At 43.2% G+C, this 24625-nt stretch overlaps 2 protein-coding genes and 1 pseudogene across 2 annotated transcripts; all 3 read left to right on the top strand.

Moving 5' to 3' along the window:
- Positions 1 to 906: 906 nt before the first annotated feature.
- Positions 907 to 1311, top strand: LOC130135049 (acetyl-CoA-benzylalcohol acetyltransferase-like). The gene has a single exon (XM_056303290.1). The coding sequence runs from the start codon at positions 907 to 909 to the stop codon at positions 1309 to 1311; it is 405 nt and encodes a 134-aa protein (XP_056159265.1).
- Positions 1312 to 2486: 1175 nt separating this feature from the next.
- LOC115665798 (acetyl-CoA-benzylalcohol acetyltransferase-like) lies at positions 2487 to 5046 on the top strand. The gene is made up of 2 exons (XM_030587628.1): positions 2487 to 3017; positions 4288 to 5046. The coding sequence occupies exons 1-2, from the start codon at positions 2487 to 2489 to the stop codon at positions 5044 to 5046; spliced, it is 1290 nt and encodes a 429-aa protein (XP_030443488.1).
- A 12909-nt stretch (positions 5047 to 17955) lies between these two features.
- Positions 17956 to 18744, top strand: LOC130135048 (uncharacterized; annotated as a pseudogene).
- Positions 18745 to 24625: the final 5881 nt, after the last annotated feature.

Raw genomic sequence — 24625 nt, 5'->3', positions numbered from 1 at the left:
TTTGTTTTTGAAAGGTCCTGTGGGGTGTTGACCCGGGACAGAGCCCGGATTGATCGGAGGGCTGACCTGTGGGGTGTTGACCCGGGTCATGTGAAAGTTTGTTTTTGAAAGGTCCTGTGGGGTGTTGACCCGGGACAGAGCCCGGATTGATCGGAGGGCTGACCTGTGGGGTGTTGACCCGGGTCGTGTGAAAGTAAGAAAGGTCCTGTGGGGTGTTGACCCGGGACAGAGCCCGGATTGATCGGAGGGCTGACCTGTGGGGTGTTGACCCGGGTCGTGTGAAAGTTGGATGGATGCGCATATGAAATGTGTTTGGGTTGAATTGGATGAACGTACGTGTGTATGGCGCTCGAATGATTTTGATGTGTTCATTGACTATTATTGCATTATTATGATTTGACTAATGTGCAGTGTGGGCATGTGATTGGATGGCGAGGTAAGTCCATTTATGTGAATTATATATATGTAATCGGGTAGATTGCATGCTGAACTTGTCTGGGTACGCATTGGCCTATGTGGGGTATAGGGGGTTGCTTATTGAGACTCGTTCTCACGGTTATTATATAACCATTTTCAGATCTGCGACCGTGATTGATTGGAGACGACACCAGGGTATCTCGGGGATGGAGGACGGGTCAAGTTACCCCATATTTTGTGTGCCCCTCTTTTGTATAGCGAAGTAGGATACCCCACCACTATTCCCTTTTGATGTTGTGTATTTGGAATTATTGTTTTGTGCTATCCCTTTGTCATATTTTATTGTCTGGGTTGTTTTAAATTCGCTTCCGCTTGCCTTTATCGTTGGGTGTTTCGTTTGGGTCGGCGACGCTTCCTGGGACGTCGCGTTCAATACGACCGTTGAAGGGGTGTGGCGAGCCCGTTGGGGTCCGGGGCGTGACAAAGTCCATGGCTGAGGTGACCGAGCTCGGGCTACATGGCTTGGTGGGTTTGATGCGAGATGCGATAACAACCTCGCTTGCTAAATTAGCAAATGCGATAGACGGGGAGGATTTGGCCGAGATGGTGATGAACTTGGCGGGAGAGTATCAAGAGGAACTACGAAAGGGCGGCGCCGACGTGCTCTTTTTCACCGGTTGGTACCGGTTTCCGCTGCACCGGGTCGATTTGGGTTGGGGTGAGCCTGAGTTTGTGAGTGGCTTATGCACTCCGTTTGACTCGGTCGTGTTGATGGATCATAAGAAAGGTGGCGGCGATGATGGCGGAGTTGTGGCGGGGGTGAGCCTGACTGAAGCCAAAATGGATCTTTTCCGTCAGCAACACGACATGTTGGAATACGCTTCCCCTAAGTAGACAGCACGATCCCATCATATAGTTGTCCGCATGTGACCAGTGGACCAAGTAATTTTATGTATGCAACATTGTAAGTCCACATGTAATGTGGAGGGTAGATGAATAAACTTTTATTTGATCGATTGAGTTTTTGAGTGTAATAGAAGTATGTTGATTATATTAGGGAAAATGAAAGAAATTCTCGCTTGCAAAAATTAGGTCAATCTGGGTCTAACCAGCTTTACCTTAGCCTTTGTTGTAATAATATAGTGCCACTAGCATGAAAAGCCATTGAGGTTTGCTTGACTATTATCTTGGTTTCTTGTCATGCAGTTTGATTGGCGCGGATTACTCGTCCATCATCGTACCGATTTTTCGCGCATCATACTTTTGACCTACGTTAGCACATATGTCAGTTTCAATTTGCCGAGGGACTTTGACCGAAAAAATTCTACAAATTCAGCTGCTTGATTGCAAAATTTATGTGATTGCAGGATCACTTCAAAAAAATCCGGGACTTATCAAATTCAAGTGCTGAACAAAACGAAAGTAATCAAAATGACTGGCTAGTGGCTTGATAAGAGCACCCCATATATTGTTTATTTGCTCACTTTTTATTGGTCCGAAGAGAACCACCATATTGTACGATGAAGTCAGTGGACTGATGGTATCATTTGTTTAGTGATCTACGACTAGTGAACCATTGTGTAACACGAGATGATTAATCGTGATGCCCTATTAGGCTTAGATAAATGTCCAAGTTGATTAAAAAATGGTTCAATGACTATCTAGAGGAAGAGGTCAGCTAGGCTAGAATAAAGATAGCATATTGATTATTTGAAGATCTTTTCTGATTTGTCTTTTATTCAATCTCATTGTAAATCAAATTGTATATTTTATCTTTAAGTTATACCATATTATAGATGATGATATCTCTATTTATACTGTCCAACATACCAATGAAAAGTAACGCTTCATCGACTCAATTCTTTATTTTCTTTGTGGTATATCATTTCAGGCCCCATTTGCCTTCTAAATTAAATATGTTCCTGTTTAGTACTAATATATTATTTGGTAAACAATCTTCATTATTAATTTATTCTAGTGGAAAGGGTTTGTGAGATCCAACTCTATAAAGAGGGTGATAATCGCGAGTAGGTAAAGGCGCAATAGCGAAGGCAACTTAGGAAAAAAAAATGAAGATTGAGATAGAGAGCAAGAAGTTGATCAAACCCTCAGCTCCAGCGGTTGACAGCCTTCGCAAGCTAAAAATCTCTCTAATTGATCAGCTTCAGTCTCCCACTTATGTTGGTGTCACTCTCTTCTACTCATCCAAAAAGGATGTACGCGACCCTTCATTTGTACCTATTAGCAAAAGATCTCGGCTGCTCGAGAAAGCGCTCGCGGAAACCCTAATCCTCTTTTACCCTCTTGCGGGGCGACACGTCGAAGAGAGGTGCCTGGTCGAATGTGACGACCAAAGGGTGGAGTTCTTGGAAGCCAAAGCTGATGGCACTCTCGATCAATTTCTCCATGGAGAAACTGACCCCGATGATGTCCTCGGTCATTTGGCAACTCAACCTCATCCGGTGGACCAGATTGTGCCGCCTCTAGTGGTTGTCCAAATGACCACGTTCACTTGTGGCGGCATCGCGGTCGGCCCGCGCATCTCGCACAAGATTGCCGACATGCACACTGTTTCGTCCTTCTTGAGCACGTGGGCGATGGCATGTCGCAGAAGCGTTCACGAGGCGATCCATCCGTGCTTCGATCTATCTAGACATGGCCACGGTTCGGAACCGGCGGTTCCGGTTCGTGGCCATGTATGAACCGGAACAGGCTAGTAAAAATTTAAAAAATAAATTATGAAATAAAAAAATAATGAATTATCAAATATGAAATAATGAATTATTCAATATAAAATGTAATCAAAATGTACATTGTAATCAAATTTGGAGAAAAAAAAAGAGAAAGAGATGGGGCTTGAACTTAATGAATTATCATTAAGCGCCTTATATATCTTCTTGGAGATAGAAGAATCAAAATCCATGTAGTTCTTTTACGCTCAGTCGTCTCTACTCGTTCCGGTACCGGTAGTGGTGGTATCTCTGTCGTCAAAGAATTCGGATTCATTATTCCGATCTATCTCTTGTTGTTGATATTGAGCCTTCATCCAATCATCGACGCAAGCTTGAGCCTTCATTGATTCTGGAACTAATCTTGAACGTTGTTCATTCAAAATATTATCTCCGGCACTGAATGCTTGTTCGACTGCAACTATCGAACATAGGGTTGTAAAAATTTGTTTTGCAATAAGAGAAAGGATTGGGTATTGGCTTGCGTGCCTCTTCCACCAATCCAAAATTAAAAAACCTGTACTACCTTCGGATTCAAAAAACTCAAAGGAAACGGTTAGATATATCTCTAATTCAGAAATGTTTCCTATTACTCCATTTTGTTTTTTTTCTTTATGTAATAAAAGTTGGTACCCTCTACTAATTTTACCTGTACTCTCACTTTATGTCTCGGTAGATTGAGAAGATCCAATATCACCTCCCTTAGAACAAAATTCATTATATAATTCTATTACTACGTTTTTAACCTTCTTTAGTATGGTTGTAACATTTACCGTATTATAATGTAAACATTGATAATACATATGCAAATAATCATCCAAACCATCTAATTTGCAACGTGGATCAAAAGCACAAACAACTAAATAAATAATGAGAATTTCGCTATAATAATGTAGCAACTTCATTCTCATTGTTACTATAGTATTTTGTAATTCGACATCATTTTCATATTTCTTAAAATCTCCGACAATATTAATACACTCTACAAAAAATAAATGCGTAGTAGGATAATAAACACCAGACAAAGTATAAGTTGCATAATTAAAAACCTTTAAAATATCTAAAAAAATTTTGCAAATATCCCACTCTCGTGCAAGCACTGCTGCAGTTTTTTTTTTTTGGGAACCGGTTTTGGTTCCAGTTCCGAACCGCGGGCCCGGTCAACGGGCCGGTCCTGGGTTTGACCCCAGTCGAAACCGGCCCGTGGCCATGTCTAGATCTATCATCTATTTTACCGCCAAGAGACTTGCCCAAGCTCGAGCCTCCCGCAAGACTAATGCCAGGTGCGAAATACGTCATGAAAAGATTCGTGTTCGACAGCCAATCCATCTTGAAACTCAAAGCCATTGCAAGGAGCGGGGGTTTCGATTCCGAAAGGGAACCCTCTCGTGTGGAGCTGGTCACGGCGCTCGTTTCCATTGCTCTCTTGAAAATTGCCAAGCTAAAAAATGGGCAGTCCAAGCCGTTCCTCATTTCGCACATGGTGAACTTGCGCGGAAGGACAGATCTCGTATCGCACGATAATTTGTGCGGCAATTTCTACACAGTGGTGAGCGGGAAGTCCACAGCCGAAGTGACCGAGCTTGGGCTACACGGCTTGGTGGGTTTGGTGCAAGATGCGATGACAACCTCGCTTGCTAAAGTAGCGAATGCGATAGACGGGACGGATTTGGCTGAGATGGTGATGAACTTGGCGGGAGAGTATCAAGAAGAACGGAGGAAAGGCGATGTCGACGTGCTCATCTTCAACAGCTGGTGTCGGTTTCCGCTGCACCAGGTTGATTTGGGTTGGGGTGAGCCTGAGTTTGTGAGTAGCTTATGCGCTCCGTTTGACTCGGTCATGTTGATGGATCACCAGAAAGCTGAAGGCGGAGTTGAGGCGTGGGTGAGCTTGACTTAAGACAAGATGGGTCTTTTTAGTCAACAGCATGACATTTTAGAATATGCGTCCCCTAAGTAGACAGCTTCAATATGAATTGATTGAATATTTCATGAAGGCATTGAAATGCACGATCCTATTATATAGTTGTTCGCATGTGATTCGTGAAATATATAATTTTGTGTGTGCACGTTGTAAGTCCATATGTAATGTGGAAGGTAGACGAATAAACTTTTATTTGATTGATTAAGTTTCTTTTAGTGTAATAGAAGTATGTTGATTGGTCGAACCAGCTTGACTATTATCTTGATTTCTTGTCATGCCGTTTGCTTGGTGCGAATTACTTGTCCATCATCGTACCTCGAATCACTAGTCCCCATGCTACATCCTGTGCTAGACTGTCATTTCACAACTTTCTCTACCACTTCTTAGATAACAAAGCAGACTTTACTACTTCTGAGGTAATCGTAGTGCGCCCATGTAGCAGTGAATCAGTAATGTGTTCCCATGACTCTGATAAAGAAGTTAACAAGATCATGCCCTCCTCTTCATCATCTAGAATCTTATCGATATTCTGTAAATCCATCATGAGTTTATTAAACTTATCTAAGTGAAATTTGATAGACATATATTCAGTATATCTAAACTGAAATATCATTTTCAACATGTACAAGGGATTGTTCAAACCCTTTGTTACATAAAGTGCCTGAAGTTTTGCCCACAATGTTGAGACATCTTTCTCCTTGACTACCTCTAGTAACACCTCATCTGACAGCTTCAACAGGATTATACTCCTTGCCTTCCTCATTATCACGTCCTTTTTCGCACATTTTATTGTTTCAGACAACTTATCATTGCCCTCCAATGCTTCGGCCAAACCTTGAGTTATTAATAGCGCCTCTATCTTAACGTTCCACAAACTAAAGTTGTTCCTTTCAATATCAACCTTCACTTCAGACATAAATGCAGCAACATAATTTCTAGATAATAATCACACAAGCAAAAACTCCAAATCAAAATCCAGAAAATCCTATCCTAAGGCATTAATATCAATTGTTGTGATATGGACGTGGAAGCGCTAATTGGATCTTACAATTTAAGTGAATGCAAAATCATCGAAGAAATGAACGAGGAACAGTAAATGAGATCTTTGGTCCGAGTATCAATAACTACGTTCATAGAGAAAACCAGTAACAAATAATCTACTATAATCGGTTCCAAGTTATAATTGTTCACACACTCAAGTGTTTTCCACATCTAGATTAAGCCAAAACCCAAATTGTTTATAAATAAGCAACTCATTTTGATGTAAAATTTACAGCATAAATTATCGTGTTTACATTTTTTTTTTGGTAAAGATTATCGTGTTTACATTTGTGTTGCCGAAAACGAAGAACGTCATGGGTTCTCTCTCTTCTTCGCGCGGCTCCACTTCTCGAAGGGAACACACGTCTTCCTTCTCTTTTCTTGAGCGGCTCCTTCTGTCCTGGCAGCTCATATGCACTTTACTCAAGAAACCCTAAGCATCCTTAGCTTTTCGACTAGGGGTGAGCGCGGTTCCAGGGTAGAACTGGGAACCGGAGAACCGGACCTGGTGGATCCGGTTTGGTTCCAGGTTCCATGGACAGAGGGTCCGGTTCCCGGTTCCACATTTTTAGGAATCGGGAACCGGAACCGGAACCTGGAACCGGAACCGAAACCAAAGACATAAACTTAGTATTAGCAAAAGGACACTATAAGTGCCATAACTTGTGTACGGCGCTCACTTTGGTGCCATAAGTTTTTTTTGGATCACTTTAGTGCTAAAATTTTTGAAAAACGATCACTTAAGTGTCATAAGTTTTTTTTGGATCACTTCAGTGCTAAAATTTTTGAAAAACGATCACTGAAGTACTAAAATTTTTTAAAAACAATCATTTAAGTGCTAAAATTTTTGAAAAACGATCACTTAAGTGCCAATCTCCGGCGAGCCACGTCAGCTTCAGAAATTAATAAAAAAAATGCCACGTCGAATTTCCGGCGAAAAATTGTGTACGGCACCGGAGTTGGCACTTAAGTGATCGTTTTTCAAAAATTTTAGCACTTAAGTGATCGTTTTTCAAAAATTTTAGCACTAAAGTGATCCAAAAAAAACTTATGGCACCAAAGTGAGCGCCGTACATAAGTTATGGCACTTGTAGTGTTCTTTTGCCCTTAGTATTTAGAAACCCTAATTCCCAAATGCTCCCTTCTCCTCCTGATTCACACCCGATCCTCCATCATCGTCCCTCCAAAGCTCCCTCCCGCTTCCGCTTCTGCCTCGCTCCTCGCTCCCGCTTTCGCTTCCGCCTCGCCCTCGCTCCCGCTTCCATACTCTCCAGCTTCGATCCCGCTTTCAAGAACCATGCTTTCTCGCCTATAGATTCGAAAGGAAGCACTTTCGCTCTCAGTGGCCTCTCCGTCTTGGTTTCGAGCCATTGGAACAAGCTTCCGCAAGACCGTAGAAGAAAGATCCGAAGCTCCGGGAGCCGGAGACTTGCCTTTTCTCTTGCTCCAAGGGCTGTTCTATTTCGGATTTTGCCCATCTTCTTGCTGATTCTTGAGGTGACCCAAGTGTTTTAAGTGTTGGGTGTCACTGATTTAAGTCGAGGTACGGAATGTAGATCTTTTCGGTTGCTGAACTGCAGATTTTGGTGCTTGTCTATGGTTTTGTGGGTCTGTTTGTTTTGATTTGAGATTTGCTTCTGGGAGTTTTGGGCTTGCTGTTCTTGGTGATTCTAGTTGGTTTAAGAGGTCAGTTAAAGCTCAAAACTTCCTAGTCCTTAATTTAAAATTAGAGTGTCCTGCTCTTACAGTTTATACCATCTCCGTGTTTCACATTTTACTAATTGATCAGCCAAGACTGAAAAGATCTTATATGTTTTGGTACTCCTGCAGCGATAAAAGAAACTTATGCCACATTGAGAAACTCCTTTCATACATCTAGTTCTTGGCTGTACATAGTACTGTGAAGTATATGTGTGCAAACATGTGCCTATTGTCAAATCGTTTTTCTGTTTTAACACTTGAAGAAGAATATAATCCTTTTGTTCATTTTTGGGTAGTTTCGGCCTGGATTTATGAAAATAAGTAACAGGACCTACACAGGAAGTGCTGTAAGATTGTGCAATGACGTCCTTACATGTGCTTGTGCTTGTGCTTGTGCATGTGCGGGCACTTCTGTGTTCTTGCATGTAAGAGAGACAGAGACTGTCCAATGTGGATGTCGTAGTCTACCAAAGTTCTGGTGGAAATTGACTAGCTCCATTCCGTCTAATATGCTTTTGTAATTGTCATTTGTTTCCTCAATATTTAGTCTTATGGCACTCCCATCTATTGACTTATTTAAGTTACTGTTAAATAGTGACGATGGTTTATAGTTGACTGTGTAGACTTTTGAGATCAGTGGAAATTAGCCATTGATTTCTTCCAGTGGAACAACTGTATAATTAAGAGCCTATGCGGCATTGGCTTCTTTTGTTTGAATCTTTAGAACTTTTGCCTTGTCTTGTTCCTTATTTGGCTTTTGTTAATGGATGTTGCAATTATCTGGAATTCTCTGGTCACGGTCTTTCATATAAGAACACAGAACTAGGAACAAGAATTTGCTAAGACTTGTATATAGTGCTTGAAGGGGACAGCTTTTGTTATTTGTTTGACAGCCGAAATGCAATATTTCAGTTTCTTTGTGTTTTGATCTTTAGTTTTTTACTAGCAGCTAGTTATAGTTCTTGCCTATCATATTCTAAGCAGGCTAAGTGGGAAACATAAGACGAAGTTTCATATTATCTTGTGTAGTCAGGCAGATTGTTCCTCTGCTACTTTTACTTTCTTGTAATATTCAAAGAACATGATTATGCTCAAGCTATGTTCCGATGGAAGATTGGAAATGGGCGCTCTGTATCCTTCTGGTTTGACTGGTGGCACAGCAGGGGCCCGCTATACTTGCTTTTTAGTAATGCGGAGATCTATCAATCGCGCATTCCTCAGGATGCTACAGTGCGATCTTTCTACGAAGGTTCTTGGCAACCTTCTAACACCCTTGCCACTATTATGGGTTGGATGGATCCCCTTCCGTCTATTGTGGATAGCTCGTTGGACAGCTTCGGTTGGACACCTCATCCTTCTAATTCCTTTTCTGTTACTCTTGCTTGGAATCATATCCGAAGGAAATGGCATCCAACCCCCTGGCATTCCTTCATTTGGGATCGGCACATAGCTCCTCGTCATGCTTTTCTCCTTTGGTTAATATCCCTTAACCGGCTACCTACCCAGGTATTCTTGTTACAAAATCGCAGGATTGCCGATGCTATCTGTGCCTTTTGTGGATCTACACCAGACTCAATCAACCATCTCTTCTTTGAATGCACTTCTACCAGTAGATTGGCTTCTCTTTGGGTGACAAATTGCAGGCTACCTTGGCGCAATCGTCCCTAGCAAGAACATATCCTTTGGGCTATGAAAGTTTGCGGAGGATCTTCGTTTGCCCACCGCATTTCTAGATTTTCCTTTGGTGCTCTATGTCACATTATTTGGACCGAAAGGAACAACGCTATCTTCAGGAACAAAAGCGTTTTCATCCCTGGTATGCATAAGCATCTCTTCAAAGTCGTGAAGGACAAAGCTATTTCCATGGGGACAGTTGAGGATACTTATAGGAACCGCATTGTCCAGAGAAAGTGGGACCTTCCTCCTTCTATCTTTGATTAATGACGATTTTGGCTGATATGGTGCCTTTTGGAGCGGATTCCGGAGTTGTGGGCTTCACCTCCATGGTTCGGTTTGGCCCAGCTTATTGTGGTGGTTTTGGTTTCCGGCGCCTTTTGTCTTTGCCGCTGGTAGTCTTGCTCCCGCTGCCCGGCCCTCTTCAAGATTGCCGGAGTTTTTGGCGTCGCCCATCCAATCTGCGGCTGGATTGGTTGTCTTTGTCTTCTTATTTCTTTTTTCCATGTTCTTAGCCGTCCTTCGGCTTGTTATATAGTTCCTGCTGGACCCTCTTGACCTTGTATGGACATTACTATGTCCTAATATGGTCATGAGCTGGTTTGGGCTTAGGTTGTACTTGGTGATTTGGAAAGTTATACATATTCTTACCTTACCAAAAAAAAATGATTATATGAATATATACATTCACACACCAAGGAAGGAGGATTGGCAGTGGAATGTAAGGGTATTGTGGGTAGTGATGATAGGTTATCCTCTTGGGACAGCTTATCTTACATCTTTTTTGTTTGCTGGTTGATATGTGATCATTTTAAGTCTAACATCACCTTCTACTCACAATTTGTTCGAACAATGTGCTTTCATTGTTCATGCCATTTTGGATATTTTCATTATCTTGCTGCTTTCCTCCTCAATAATTGTTGCAATTATAGTTTAGTTCTATCCAGGCATTTGTAAACTTGGCATTATATCCCTTGAATATCACATCAGGGCATTGTGTATGTATCATTCGGATGATCTAATATTGCGTTTATTTTTGTTTTGTTTAATTCAAAACGAAATTAAAAAAAAGAACCTGTTGGAACCTGGAACCGACCCTGGAACCTGTGACAGGGTAGGTTCCAGGTTCTAGGTTCCGACGGGTAGGTTCTAGGTTCCTCATTTTGCGAAACCTGTACCCGAGGGTAGGTTCCAGGTTCCAGGCGGAACCTACCCGGAACCTGGAACCGCTCACCCCTATTTTCGACTATAAAAAAGAAGAAGATGGAAAAGGTATAGCCTTTCTTTTTTTTATTTTTTACTTTTCTTTCTTTTCACTTGGCCCCACTTGCTTCTTTTTGTACGTCCATATATAAAAGGCACATGAGTCCACTTGTTTGATCGCGGAGATATATATTTTATAAAATAAGAGTGCCCTTTATTTTGTCTTCTAGTGGCAGAGCTTCTCGCAATCAAACTTGAAGACACATCAAATTTTGAACAAATCAAAATATTCCAATGGGTCAAGTTCGGTACATGACTAAAACTCGAGAAACAATTTAGTAGAACCAGCGGCGCCGATGAGATCAACTTGTGCAACATCAGATTGGTCAGGATGAGTTGTCATTAAACGCCAACATTGCTCTTTTTACGAAAGCATTATACTGCTAGTGCTCATCGCATCCGGCGCAGCCTTCAATGAGGCACGTGCACGACTTTACCCGAATAGATCAAGTTCTGTTATGACGATGCTCAAGGAAAAGCTTGCTATCTCATCTGAGGGTCACATCCTGATCTGTGGTATAAGATTTGCAGATTTTGATGAGCATAACGGATGGGTTATTACTTGTTATTGCTCCAATCAATGCAATGATTTTACTATCCATGCTCTCAGTGATTTATTTTGATTTAGTGTACAATATATAATTTGCTTTGCTAGTTGCTCTTCTAACTTTGACCTTCAGTTTCTGAACTGGAATTCCTTCGATACCCTAACCAACTGTATTGACCCTGAGAGTGGGCCACCATTAGATTTAAAGTGAAATCATTGATAAATCAAGCACTACCGCTAATAGAAAAATTATTTTTATCTAATCTAGTAGTTACATAATCATTGTTGACACTTAAATTTTGCCTAATCATTTAGAGTTTAATTGCATAGAAAATTAGGATTTAATTTTTAACCCCTAAACCAAAATATTTTCATCAAAATTGCATGGCATATAGACATTAGGTGCATTTGCATTAATAGGGTCTATTAGAACATATAAAAAAAAAGGTTTTCGGGCCAAGTCAGTCGGCCCATCCTTCTTATATTCTTTTTATCTTCACGCGGCCCATTCTTCATTTTCTTTTTCTTATTTTCCCTTGCGGGCCGGCCCTTTTTCCCCTTGGCCCGGCCCGCGACTATTCATCTTCTCTCCCCCAATGTCGCTGGTACGGGGGAGAGATGAGACCGAATAGGGAGGAGAGGAAGCAGAAGCCAAAGAGGCGCGGGGCATGTCGGCGTGATCCTCGGGTCGGGATTAGACCGGCCATGGCAGGCTAGTGGTGGCAGGGGCCATGCGCGCCTGCCTGATGGCCGTCCTTAAATCAGAGAGAGAACTTAGAGGGGGAGGGGGATCGGAAGGATAGAGAGAGCAACAGCAAGAGAGAGTTCGGACGGAGATTGAGACCGAGTGTAAGCGAGGGGTGAGGCGTCGGGGCTCGGCCGATCGCGACAAGCGAGGCGGCGGCTTGGGCGAGCACACGGCTGCGGGCTGGTGAGGCTTTGTGGCCGAGTCGGTGCAGGGATCGGCGTTCGGGCCGGCCATGGGAGTCGCGGGCAGGTGAAGTGTCGGGCAAGGGCGAAGCCGAGAGGCTCGGCTGAGCAACCTAGAGCACCGTTGGGGGCGCCCTCGGCCGGGCCGAGACGAGCGGCAGCTCTCTCTCTCTCTCTCTCTCTGATTGTCTCCATCGAAGTCGAGACGAGCGGCAGGGAAGCGTCGGAGCTCGGTCGGCGTAGGTACGGTCACCGATTCAAGGTCGTCCGCGACACAGGTTGAAGGGCTGGCCACAGTAGGCGCGAGGCGTAGCAGCATCGGAGGGGTTGGCATTTGAGCCCACCATGGCCGGTACGACGACGGCAAGCTTGCACGAGTCAGGTCGGCGGCGGTCGGTTCGGGTTTAGTCGCCAATCGCCGCAGCTGCGACGCGAAAAGAGGCGGCTCAGCGTCAGAGGCGAGCGGCCGCGGTAGGCATGGCGTAGACATGGCGAAGGCGGTGGCAGGAGGCGCGGCAGGTCGCGAGCGCTAGGTCATCCAGGCGAGTCGGGTCAACGGCCGTGAACCGGGTCGAGCATTCGGGTCGCGAGCGTTAGGGTTTCAAGTAAGTCGGGTCGGCGGCCGGTGACCGGGTCGAGTGCACGGGTCGCAATCGGGTAGGGTTTGGTATTTGGGCCAATTTTAAGCCTATTAGGTTTTATTTAGTTTTGGGCCTTTTAGTAGAACTTGGGATAGGTCTTTTAGGTTTTCGACCTTTCGTGGGTGGGCCGAATTTGGGAATTGGGCTAAATTGTTAGTTAGTTTTTTTTTTCCTAGTGGGCTTGGGTGTTTTGTTTTTTTATTTGAATTGTAGGTTTATTCTGAATTGGGCCCTCATGGAGCCCACCTCACGGTGGACCTGGGCCAGCGCGCCCGGCTCGGCTCCGACCCGGGTCCGTTTTATATTATTTTAACATTAAAAAAATTTCGAAAAAAAATTAAAATTTAAAAAATTAAAAAATTTCGAAAAATCAAAAAATATTATTTGGACTTTGGAATTGGTTTTTCTTGCCCTATTGTGTGATTAGTGTCATGTTTGATTGCACGTTGCTTGGTTCACACACTTTGAATCGCGCGTTTAATTTAACATCGCACGTAGTTGATTGGGCATGTTAGGTTCTTGAGTTGATTATTGCTTACCCTAGTTCGGTTAGGAATCGAATTTTGAGACTCCCAATTAGTGTGAACACGTTAGGCGGTAATTGAACAAGGTTAGGTACCGAAAGGGCACTAGTTGGTCAATTAGTGTAATCAAGTCCCCGTACCCATTGAATCTCTGATTCGTAGAAGTGAAGCATTTCTCCCATGCTTTACTTGGGTGTCTAATCGACCCACCAAAAACTGATTAGTGGCGACTCCTAGATAAAATTGATTTGCATGTTAATAACTTAAATCTAAGTCGCGAATTGATATGGGCTTGGGAGAGCTCGATCTAGGTTTAACTTAGTAATCCATTAGCCAAACTCCTTAGGTGGCGAGCGTCAGTTCGGGGAGGTCGCGACAGCTTGGCGACTCCGATGGGGACTTGAATAGAATTCTTAGTGGACTTAGGCCGTTTATCTTGTTCAATTATGTCCCTAATGTGAATGTTCTTGCAATTGGGAGTTATAAGGTGATGAGCGATTGTTGACCCCTTGTTTTGCAGGTTTGGGGTTTGAGAATGAATGTTTATTTTTCGAACTCTTGAAGTTTCATTTGTTTATAAACTATTGTGCATGCTTTAAATGTTTTAGCACTACATTGTTGCACACATAGCCATGCTGCCGAACCTGAATCGCGATAGAATACTTTAGGATGGTGTTAAGAAAAATACAATCTCGAACGCGAGACTGCGACGTAGAGGTTGCCTTTCTTTTCCTCGAAAATTCTCTCTTGGTGTCGTAAGTGTTTATCTTTGTCCGTGAAACTGCGTGATTGTAGGATATTCCTTTCGACTGAGCCGAAATTAAGAGGACCTGGCACCAACGCAAGACTGCGACGGTCAGATCACCCTCTTAGCTTCACTTTGTTAAGCCGTCTAGAGTAGGAATCAGCCACACGTTACATTTGCATGTTTATGTGATTGAAAGTTTGTCATCCACTGTAAGTATGGTTTCTCTCTTTACTTGTTCACTTTTGGTTGAAACTTTCATTTTTGAAATTCGTGGAAATCAATCGAATGCCCTAGGTGATCTAAGCTTATAATTCAAAATTTCGGGCAATCACTCTTGACAGTGAGCCTTGGGCATAAATCTCAAACATCTCCGATTTGGCCCTACAAAACAGATGATCTTATCTAAATTTTCAATAATGGGCTTAAAATCACATTTTGTATAAAAATTCTTCCAAGTCAAGATTGTATTTTGAGGCACAAAATTGAAATCACATTTTCAACAAAACTCTTTCTTGTTCACATTTCGGAATCGGAATTCAAATCACATTTTGTGTATTCTTCTTAAAATAAGAATTGTCTCGTCTTTTCAAAAATCGAAATCACAAATCAGTCTTTCACAATTGATGCCACATCTTCTGCATGAAACTTTTGGAATAGAATGGGCGTTCGATTGATACCCACGATTTGATCTTTTAATGATGTATCCTCTTACTACGAAATCTTGGCGAAATACCAAATCCTCGCAAATAGGGATCATGGGGCACGTATCGTCGCCTTGCTTTCGTTATAAGAGGCGTCTTCATTGAGAGATCACTTTTTTCATTCATGTACTGACATTGTCTTCCTTTTGAAGGTTATACGCAACGGCCCTTCTTTGGAATCTTCTCGCTCGATCACACCAAGAAGTGGACTTAGAAGCTAGGATGAGATTTGTTCATTGCACTCTTCTATGTAAGAGTTTTTTGTACTTTGTCATCATCTTTATTCTTAGTAGGAATCATGTTTCGCGTTTTGAGCATTGATTGTGAACCCAATTGAATGTTTTTGTAAATCATGCAACTCAAATTCAAGGTCATAAGTAGCCTTTTGCTTTGGGTCCAATTGGCGATGCTTCAAGCTACCCATATGGATTGAATTTCCACAGAGACTTGGGAGAAACATTATGGGATGGTAAAATGTCGTCGTTCCAATAAGAACTTATCATGCAGCAATTGACTTGTTTTCCATTTTCTTTCATGAAAACAGGTAAAATGAAAGGGTTGTTCGAGATTGGCATTCACTTTCCCTACAAAACAAAAGTGTGGGTCCTTTGAACTCGAGGCGCATGCAGCAAGGCATGAGCGTCGAAGGAATTGCGTCGTAGAGAGTACAAAGTGATTCTCATTGTAATTGCCAGACGGATAACAGAAGAAAAGAATCATTACTCACAATGGGTTAGCAATGAAGTTTTTTTTTTTTTTTGGTAAAGGTAAGAGTTTGTATTACTTTTCTGAATCACCAAATACAAGGAAATGACAAGAGAAAACCCCGAATCCCGAATCTACATGAAGTCCGAAAGAGGGGGGGCACTCAACAAGGCAAAAACGAAAAACTAACAACCAACAATGCTAGGTACAAGATAGAGAAACTACACAACCAAATTATGAAAAAATGGAAGGTGAGAGTTCCCAGTTCCTTTGGAGTCGCCTATTTGTAGGTGTGTCAGCAATTTTCCCTAAGGATAGAGCTTTATCCTTCACCAGCTTGAGCAAGTGTTTGCGGATTCCCGGAATAAAGATACTCTTGTTTCTGAAAAGAGAGTTGTTCCGCTCAATCCATATGATGTGACAAAGAGCACCGAAGGAGAATCTAGCGATTCGGTGCCGGAAGGAAGTGCCTCCACAAACTTTGAAGGCCCACGAAAGAAGCTCCAGCCATGGACGATTGCGCCATGGCAGATTGCATTTGGTTGCCCAAAATGAGGCCACCGCTGGTAAGTAACATTCGAAGAAGAGATGGTTGATGGAATCGGGATAGTACGACGTAAAGCACATAAACCCGATTCAATCCGACGATTCTGCATAAGAAAGACCCGGGTAGGTAGCCGTTTTAATGACACAATCCATAATAAAAAGGAGTGGCGGGGGGTCAAGTGAGAGTCCCATATAAAGGAGTGCCAAGGTGCTGGATTGCCTTTCTTCCTTATGTGGTTCCAGGCCTGGGCCACCGAGAAAGATTCAGTCGGGTTTGGACTCCAGGTAAAGCTGTCCGGAGTGTCATCATCTAATCTTGGAAGATGATCCATCCATTCCAGGATAGAGTGGAGGGTTGCTGATGGTTGCCATGTAGAGTGGAAAAAATCCCGAACCGAAAAGTCCCGCGGGATCCGAGATTGGTATATTTCCGTATTGTTGAAAAGTAGGTAGAGGGGGCCTCTTGTGTGCCAGCAATCATACCAAAAGGATATCGACCGGCCATTGCCAATTTTCCACCTGAAAAGGGTCTGGGCTGAGACTCGCAAGTCGAGAATCTTCTTCCAAGTCCATGAGCAAAAGGTGGGCTTGGGTACAACCCAAAAGTTCTTCTTTAAAAAGTTAGAATGTATCCATTTACACCACATGGATTCCTTATCGGTGAAAAGGATCCATATGTGCTTTAGAGTCATGGCTCTATTATATTCAGTAAGCCTTCGTATCCCGAGGCCGCCTTCATCTTTTGGGAGACAGACAACATTGGATTGGCGAGTTGGCAGGTCTAGAAGACATAATTTCTTGAAGTTACAAAGTATACTGTCCGTCTTTTCAAACTCCATAAATAATCTCTTGGAATACACATTGGATTGGCGTTTGATTCATGCAAACATTTGCATGATGAAGTCTCCTCGCATCCTTAAGATTTTAAACTGGAATATAGGCGGCTTTTGGATTTAAGGCAACTAAGGCTTTAGGCACGTTAGCCTCCTAGATCTCCATTTGATGCACTTGCATAAATTGCTAAAGCACTACCACACGCTCTTCATCCGTAGTGGCTGGCTCTTCGATGGTGGGTTCACGATATGAACTTGGAATTTCTGGGGCTCACCAAGACACTGTTGATTCATGGTACAACTACAAGTGCCTATCAACATTGGTGTGATAGATCTAGGATCTACAGAAACTACGCGAAACATTTCACCTTGAATGTGATGCATTCCGAGGATGATTGAATTTGCTTGTCTAGGGAACAACTTCCTGATTCCATAGGAGAACTAAGTTTTCTAAGGTACATTGCTCTTAATGGTTCAACAATCAAAGAAATTCCCAGTTCAATAGAGTCCTGAACATAACTTGAGAAACTAAGTTTCATGTTGTGCAGATCGCTTGCGATACTTCTGATATAATTGGGAATCTCAGATCATTGACACAACTTTTCCTTGGTCCTAATTTGCTGACAGAGTTACTTGTTGCTGTGGGTCACTTATCCCGGTCAGAATACAGTCCATTAGAGATATGTCGAGCCTCATCGATATGGTCTAGGATAACACCATGATAACAACATTGCTAGAGTCTATAGGAATGTTTGAAAGGCTTCTCACCTTAAGACTAAGTCAATACGCACAACTCTAGCAATGACATGCTTCACTTGGGAAGTTGAAAAGTCTGGTTTACTTACCAGGAACTTCTGTCATAGAATGACCCCAGGAATTTAAGATGTTCACAAGCTTGACATCATTGAAAATGAGAAGGACAGCTTCTAAATGTGGAAGACAATCCATAACTGGTTGAACCTAATCAATCCGATGCCCTAAATCATATTGTTCTTCCAGAGTCGTTTACAAACTGCTGTTTATTGAGGGAAATGGGTGCTCATGCTTGGGGATTTTTGGGAAGAATCTCCGACAATTTTGAAAAGACTGCCTCCTTTCAGGATTTGGATTTGGGTCGTAATGATTTTTCTAGCTTTCCATCTAGTCTGAGGGAGCCTTGTACTTCTAAAAAAAAAACTCGATTTATCTCATTGTATCTGCCTCCACTTCTCGCGAGCTTGCTTGAGTCAAATATGGCGAATTGTAATGCGTTGGAGCGCATGTACGACTTGACAAATGTGGATGGTTTAGATGGAGCTGGACTTTACTAATTGCAGCAATTTAGTTGATGTCGCTGGTCTCCATGAAGCATCTAAGGCATTTTATTCCTGGTTGTTTGCAAGCCATGCATCCTAGCAATGAAGAGAAGAATTGAAAAGGTTGCTCCAAAGCATTTGGACAACTTGAATATAGTTGGGAGTGAGATTCCATGATGGTTTCATCAGAAAGTTTCTCATTTTGTTGCTCTAAAGAACCATGAGATTGGAGGAATAATTTTTATTGTTGAGGTTTCTCTGGACATTGTAAACCGGGGAAATTTTCCACTACTAGTAATCGTGGACATTAGAAGAAGGCTTCTCAGGCGTGAAGGTCTGATATGCACCGCGATATTGTACCTGATAGGGATCCCCGACACAAGTGAAGACCAGCTTTACTTGATTATATTTCCAGAATTCGAGCCAATGGTTGGGAGCTTAAAAAAGGAGATCACAAATTTTATTACTGGTAAGAGATCATCACGATCTCTCGTGCTTGCCTTGAAGCAATATGGAAAAGGCTAGTTTCCCACTAATGAAAGATGGAAGGACTTGCGGCTCTTGGCATAGACGATGATACCCTAGTGTTCATAAAGAGCTCCATTTCGAGAATCCACTAAGCCTTTACGCTTCACCATTTTCGGAAAACGAGTTCGAGGAGGGATGACATCTGAACATTCCTAAATTTGAAATTTGACCTTACGGTCACATTCGTAAATCCATTTCTTTCTTCAATCGTCAACATGGATGAAGAAATGCTCTTAAATTTTGTGCTTCGGGTAATCCCTGTTGTTCTCAAAGCAGAGTCCGCAGAAATTTTTCATCTTAGAGAATCTCATACCAATTTGACAACCTTCTCAAAAGAAGAAATGTGCGAAGATTCCTCAGCACCAAGGCTACGTCCTGGGTTGGTGACATCTATAACTCAGGGGAAGCTCTTTGACGGGTCCACATATATGGATGCGGATTATTCAAACGATATTGTCAAAAGACAAGAAGAGGAATGAGCTATGATCCATTTGGAATTGCTGAGCATTAGTAGCTGTAATTTTTGCGCCTTCAAATAGCTTCTCGGCATTTAATCCGGCGTGGAGATGATTATTGGTGGTTCGCGAAATGATCCTTCAAGGCGTGGATGTACACGAGCAAGAATCAGTCTTCAAATGGTGCCCCCGAGTAAAAGGTTGTAATCGTTCCAAGTTAAATTCGATTTATTTAAAGAATGACTTGTTCCTCCCCTTGTGCAGAATTTGTGAGGACAAAAAGAGTTGATGTACAGCAAATTTCCGGGAATCGACAGGATTGCATGAGGAGGACGACTTAGTCCATAACTGCGCCGCCCCAAAAAGAAAAGGGTGTATATCGTTCCCAAATTAGTCCAACCGAAAATGGAAATGACTTGTGCCATCTCTCGTTTTGCAGATGAAATAATGTGTTTGACCATGGCGACAACAACTTCTTCCAAGAAAGCATGATGAGGCAATACACATTGAAGGGGAGTGTATCTGATCATAGGAGCAACGCCTCCTGTCAACAAATCGTGACAAAACCATCCAATTTAGCACAAAAGGATGTATTGTTCCTAAATTAAGTTCAATCGAGAATGGAGATAACATGTTCCATTTCCTTTTTGCAGGGTGATAAACAGGGCAGGTCACTGAAAGGGTGGTAACCCTCACCCATGATGCATGATAAAGCGGAGTCATTCGATTCAACACAAAAAGGGTGTATCGTTCCTAAATTAGTCCAATTCAATTTTGGGATCGAACTAACATGTCTCATCTCTCATAGACAAAGGCGCACATTGACCGTGGAGGCGACGCCTCCTACCAAGGAAACATGCAATAGATGGGGCAAAGCATCCAAGGGACAATGCCATCAAATATCGAAACAATGCAGAAAAGTCAAGGTGAAGAAAGCAGATGAAGGGAGTTGCCAAACATACAAGGAAGCAAATTCAAATGAAAGGAGTTGTCAAACACTCAATAATGCGAATTCAAATGAAGGGAAACATCAAAGATCTGGAGGACAAATGCAAACGAGGGATAATGTTGTATCGTTCCCAATTTTTCAATCCTTAAAGGGTCTTTAACTAACACATTCCGTCTTATTCTTTATAGGGTTACCAGGTCACTGTACCACAGGTAAGTATCCTTCTTTCTAAAATCAAAGGGAAGTCAAATGGAGAATTTTCATCGCATAAAAAATCTTTGATATTTTTTAGAAACAACAAGCGCTAAAGTGGGAATTAAAAGAGCAAATTTGCGCAAAAGTTTGGAATGTCGTTTCATCCAAAAATTGCCTTTATGCTTGACGAATCATTCATTTTGAATCAAAATTCCCTGTGGAGATTGATCAATTCATGATGATCTCAACGAAATGAAAGGGAGATGTTAATTATGCCAAATGAGAAACACTTAAGATGAGGAAAGGCAAACCATTTCCAAACACGTTCTATAAGCACTTTGAGAAGAGCAAAAAAGAGAAACTCGTGTTGTTTAAGGATGAGAGATTCATTCGCGAATAGTACACAGATCGAAATGAAAAGAGGCATTTCCTTCTTATATCCTAAACACTACAGGTGATCATAGTTAAGCCCCCTTGAGCCTTCACATGTGAAGAATTTCTACAAAATACCCCTGTCAAGAACCACCCCATAATGGGGCAAATTTGGATGTTTTGGTTGACATTCCTTAGAGGAAAATGTGAGAAATTTTTCTTTGCTCTCACTCGCATCAATCTTTTTGTGGTAACTTCAAGTGAGTCCTTATGAAAGCTTGAAACATCCCGAAATGAAGAAGAGCATTCATTTCTCTACCCAAACACTCATACCTTTTGTTCAGCCGAGTTGAGCTTGAATATCCATTTCTAAAGCCCGAGTGATTGATTTCCCATACTGGGGCAAGGCACATAATTTACCAAAGCAATTGGTGTTTGTGTGACAATGTGTGGAAAAATCTCGAAAGTTCTAGGAGCTCAAAAGAGTCAAAAGACCAAAAGTCAAGTGAAAACTAGGGGGCATAAAAAAGCAGTGTGCCTTGTAAAAGCAAGGCCAATGCCCATTAAAAAAAAAAAAGAAGCATCGAGAGAAGAATTCTTTCGTGAAAAAAAAAAAGATGTCAAAAGAAAAATACTGGCAAAAAAAGAAAAATCATTGCAAAGGCAAAAACCGTTAGAAAAAGAGCAAAGCTCTTATGTTGAAATGATTAGCCGATGGACTCTCGAGACGGGTCAAGGAGTCATGCGCCTTTTGAAAAGACTAGATGATATGATAATGATGCCACGATAATCATCAGCTCTTAAATCTCTTTTGAAAAACTTGAGCCTTTTGAGCCTTTCACCAAGCCAATGTTACAACCCTTTCCAAAGCCTCTTCTGATTGGGATGGTTCAAGCAAAAATTTGGATTCCAAAGAAGCTACCGCTTGAAGAAGTGGGGGCGAGGTTATTTTATCTCATCTTAAGGTTTCTTGACTTGTAAACCTGGCAAAGATGCTGATCAATAATTATTTCATTTCTTGGCTGATAATGCTTATCCATTGTTGAAACCATGACCAAACCCACATTACGGTCCTTAAAAGACCTCTTGGATTGCTCAGTGCGTACTTATTGCGAATGATTCTCGAAACCTTCGACACTGGTAATGTGAGGTATATGGAGAGATCATGTCTATTTTCCACATTAATGGGTGGAATCAAACTGCCTTCTTGAGAGCATGTGAGGAGTCCTTTCTGACTAAGAAGTTCCCATTTGGCATACTTAACGAGCCCTTTTCATGAGCCAAGATTATTTTGACAAAAAATTTGTCTCTCGAGGGAATTTGAGAATTGATGATATTTTCCAAACCCGATGGCAATTATATGATATTGAATGATGCCGAATGTTTGCTAGACAATTGAAATCAGCTTGAATTGCTCATATAATCAACACTTCCTCAGTGATGATTTTCTTTTGATAGTGTCTTTCGTGACATTCGAATGATAATGATCTCGCTTGGTATGCTTTCCTTACCAAGACGCCTGTTATAACGTATTCCATTAGATGTGCAGTGGCCATTTCGGAATCTTTTTGCTTGATATATTTATAGCTTCAGAATTGTACGGTGAGCTTTTGTAGCCCGGAGCACCCCTTCGACCTGGTGAGCTTTCGCAGCCCAGAGCCTTTTTCCTTGCACGGTGAGCTTTTGCAGCCCGGAGCACCCCTTCGACCTGGCAAGCTTTTGCAGGCCCAGAGTCTTTTCTTTTTCCTTGCACGGTGAGCTTTTGCAGCCCGGAGCACCCCTTCGACCTGGCGAGCTTTCGTAGCCCAGAGGCTTGTTCCTTGCTCGATGAGATTTCGCAGCTCGAAGCACCCCTTCGACTTGGCGAGCTTTCGCAGCCCAGAGTCTTGTTCCTTGCCTGGTGAACTTTCGCAGCCCGGAGCACCCCTTTGACCTGACGAGCTTTCGCAGCCTAGAGCCTTGTTCCTTGCACGGTGAGCTTTTGCAGCCCGGAGCACCCCTTCGACCTAGCGAGCTTTCGTAGTCCAGAGTCTTTTTCCATGCATGCCCAGAACCTTTTTCCTTGCACGGTGAGCTTTTGTAGCCCGGAGCACCCCTTCGACCTGGCAAGCTTTTGCAGGCCCAGAGCCTTTTCTTTTTCCTTGCACGGTGAGCTTTTGTAGCCCGGAGCACCCCTTCGACCTGGCGAGCTTTCGCAGCCCAGAGTCTTGTTTCTTGCCCGGTGAGCTTTCGCAGTCCGGAGTACCCCTTCGACCTGACAAGCTTTCACAGCCCAGAGTCTTGTTCCTTGCCTGGTGAGCTTTCGTAGCCCGGAGCACCCTTTCGACCTGGCGAGCTTTCGCAGCCCAGAGTCTTGTTCCTTGCACAGTTAGCTTTTGCAGCCCGAAGCATCCCTTCGACCTAGCGAGCTTTTGTAGCCCAGAGTCTTTTTCCTTGCATGCCCAGAGCCTTTTTCCTTACACAAATAGCTTTTGCAACCCAAAGCACTCCTTCGACCTGGCATGCTTTCGCAGCCCAGAGTCTTGTTTCTTGCACGGTGAGCTTTTGTAGCCCGGAACACCCCTTCAACCTGGGGAGTTTTCGCAACCTAGGGTCTTTTTCCTTGCACGGCGAGCTTTCGCAGCCCAGAGTCTTTTTCCTTGCATGGTCAAAGCCTTTTGCCTTGCACGGTGAGTTTTTGCAACCCGAAGCACTCCTTTGACCTGGCGAGCTTTCGCAGCCTAGAGTCTTGTTCCTTGCACGGTGAGCTTTTGCAGCCCAGAGCACCCTTTCGACCTGTCGAGCTTTCGTAGCCCAGGGTCTTTTTCCTTGCATGGCGAGCTTTCGCAGCCCGGAGCGCCTTATCGACCTGGCGAGCTTTTGCAGCCCAAAATTTCTTTCTTTACATGGTGAGACTTCATTTAGCCAAAAACCCGTTCTTACACAGTATGGCGGGTATAAAAAAAAATCCAAGTCAAATCATCTCGCATGCATCTTCCTATGCTCTCCATGAACAAAATTTAAGTGTCTCTTATCTTTGAAAGGAACCTCTTCGAGCCCCCCTTCAAAGAGGGGCAGTTGTCGACACTTAAATTTTGCCTAATCATTTAGGGTTTAATTGCATAGAAAATTAGGGTTTAATTTTTAACCCCTAAACCAAAATATTTTCATCAAAATTGCATGGCATATAGACATTAGGTGCATTTGCATTAATAGGGTCTATTAGAACATATCCAAAAAAAAAAAAAAGGTTTCCGGGCCAAGTCAGTCGGCCCAACCTTCTTATTTTCTTTTTATCTTCGTGCGGCCCATTCTTCATTTTCTTTTTCTTATTTTCCCACGCGGGCCGACCCCTTTTCCCCTTGGCCCGGCCTGTGACTATTCATCTTCTCTCCCCCAATGTCGCTGGTACGGGGGAGAGATCAGACCGAATAGGGAGTAGAGGGAGTAGAAGCCAGAGAGGCGCGGGGCATGCCGGCGTGATCCTCGGGCCGGGATCAGGCCGGCCACAATAGGCTGGTGGTGGCAGGGACCATGCGCGCCTGCCTACTAGCCGGCCTTAAATCAGAGAGAGAACCGAGAGGGGGAGGGGGACCAGAAGGATAGAGAGTGAAACAGCGAGAGAGAGTTCGGACGGAGATTGAGACCGAGTGTAAGCGAAGGGCGAGGCGCCGGGGCTTGGCCGGTCACGACAAGCGAGGCGGCGGCTCGGGTGAGCACATGGTCGTGAGCTGGTGAGGCTTCGCGGCCAAGTCGGTGTAGGGATCGGCGTTCGGGCCGGCCGTGGGAGTCGCAGGCAGGTGAAGTGTCGGGCCAGGGCGAAGCCGAGAGGCCCGGTTGAGCAACCTAGAGCACCGTTGGGGGTGCCCTCGGCCGGGCCGAGACGAGTAGCATCTCTCTCTCTCTCCGATTGTCTCCATCGAAGTCG

Source organism: Syzygium oleosum, unplaced genomic scaffold (genome assembly GCF_021117445.2).
Source record: "Syzygium oleosum isolate NSW1041296 unplaced genomic scaffold, Sole_v2.1 Sole_v2.27, whole genome shotgun sequence".
NCBI lineage: Eukaryota > Viridiplantae > Streptophyta > Magnoliopsida > Myrtales > Myrtaceae > Syzygium > Syzygium oleosum.
This window is presented reverse-complemented; position numbering and strand designations above follow the sequence as displayed.

What these genes read in the sequence shown, in the direction of transcription:
- LOC130135049 (XM_056303290.1), top strand. Translation starts at nt 907, where the DNA reads ATGGCTGAGGTGACCGAGCTCGGGCTACATGGCTTGGTGGGTTTGATG.
- LOC115665798 (XM_030587628.1), top strand. Translation starts at nt 2,487, where the DNA reads ATGAAGATTGAGATAGAGAGCAAGAAGTTGATCAAACCCTCAGCTCCA. An exon ending in TCTTGAGCACGTGGGCGATG is followed by an intron (nt 3,018 to 4,287) that starts GCATGTCGCAGA and finishes TTTTGGTTCCAG; the next exon opens with TTCCGAACCGCGGGCCCGGT.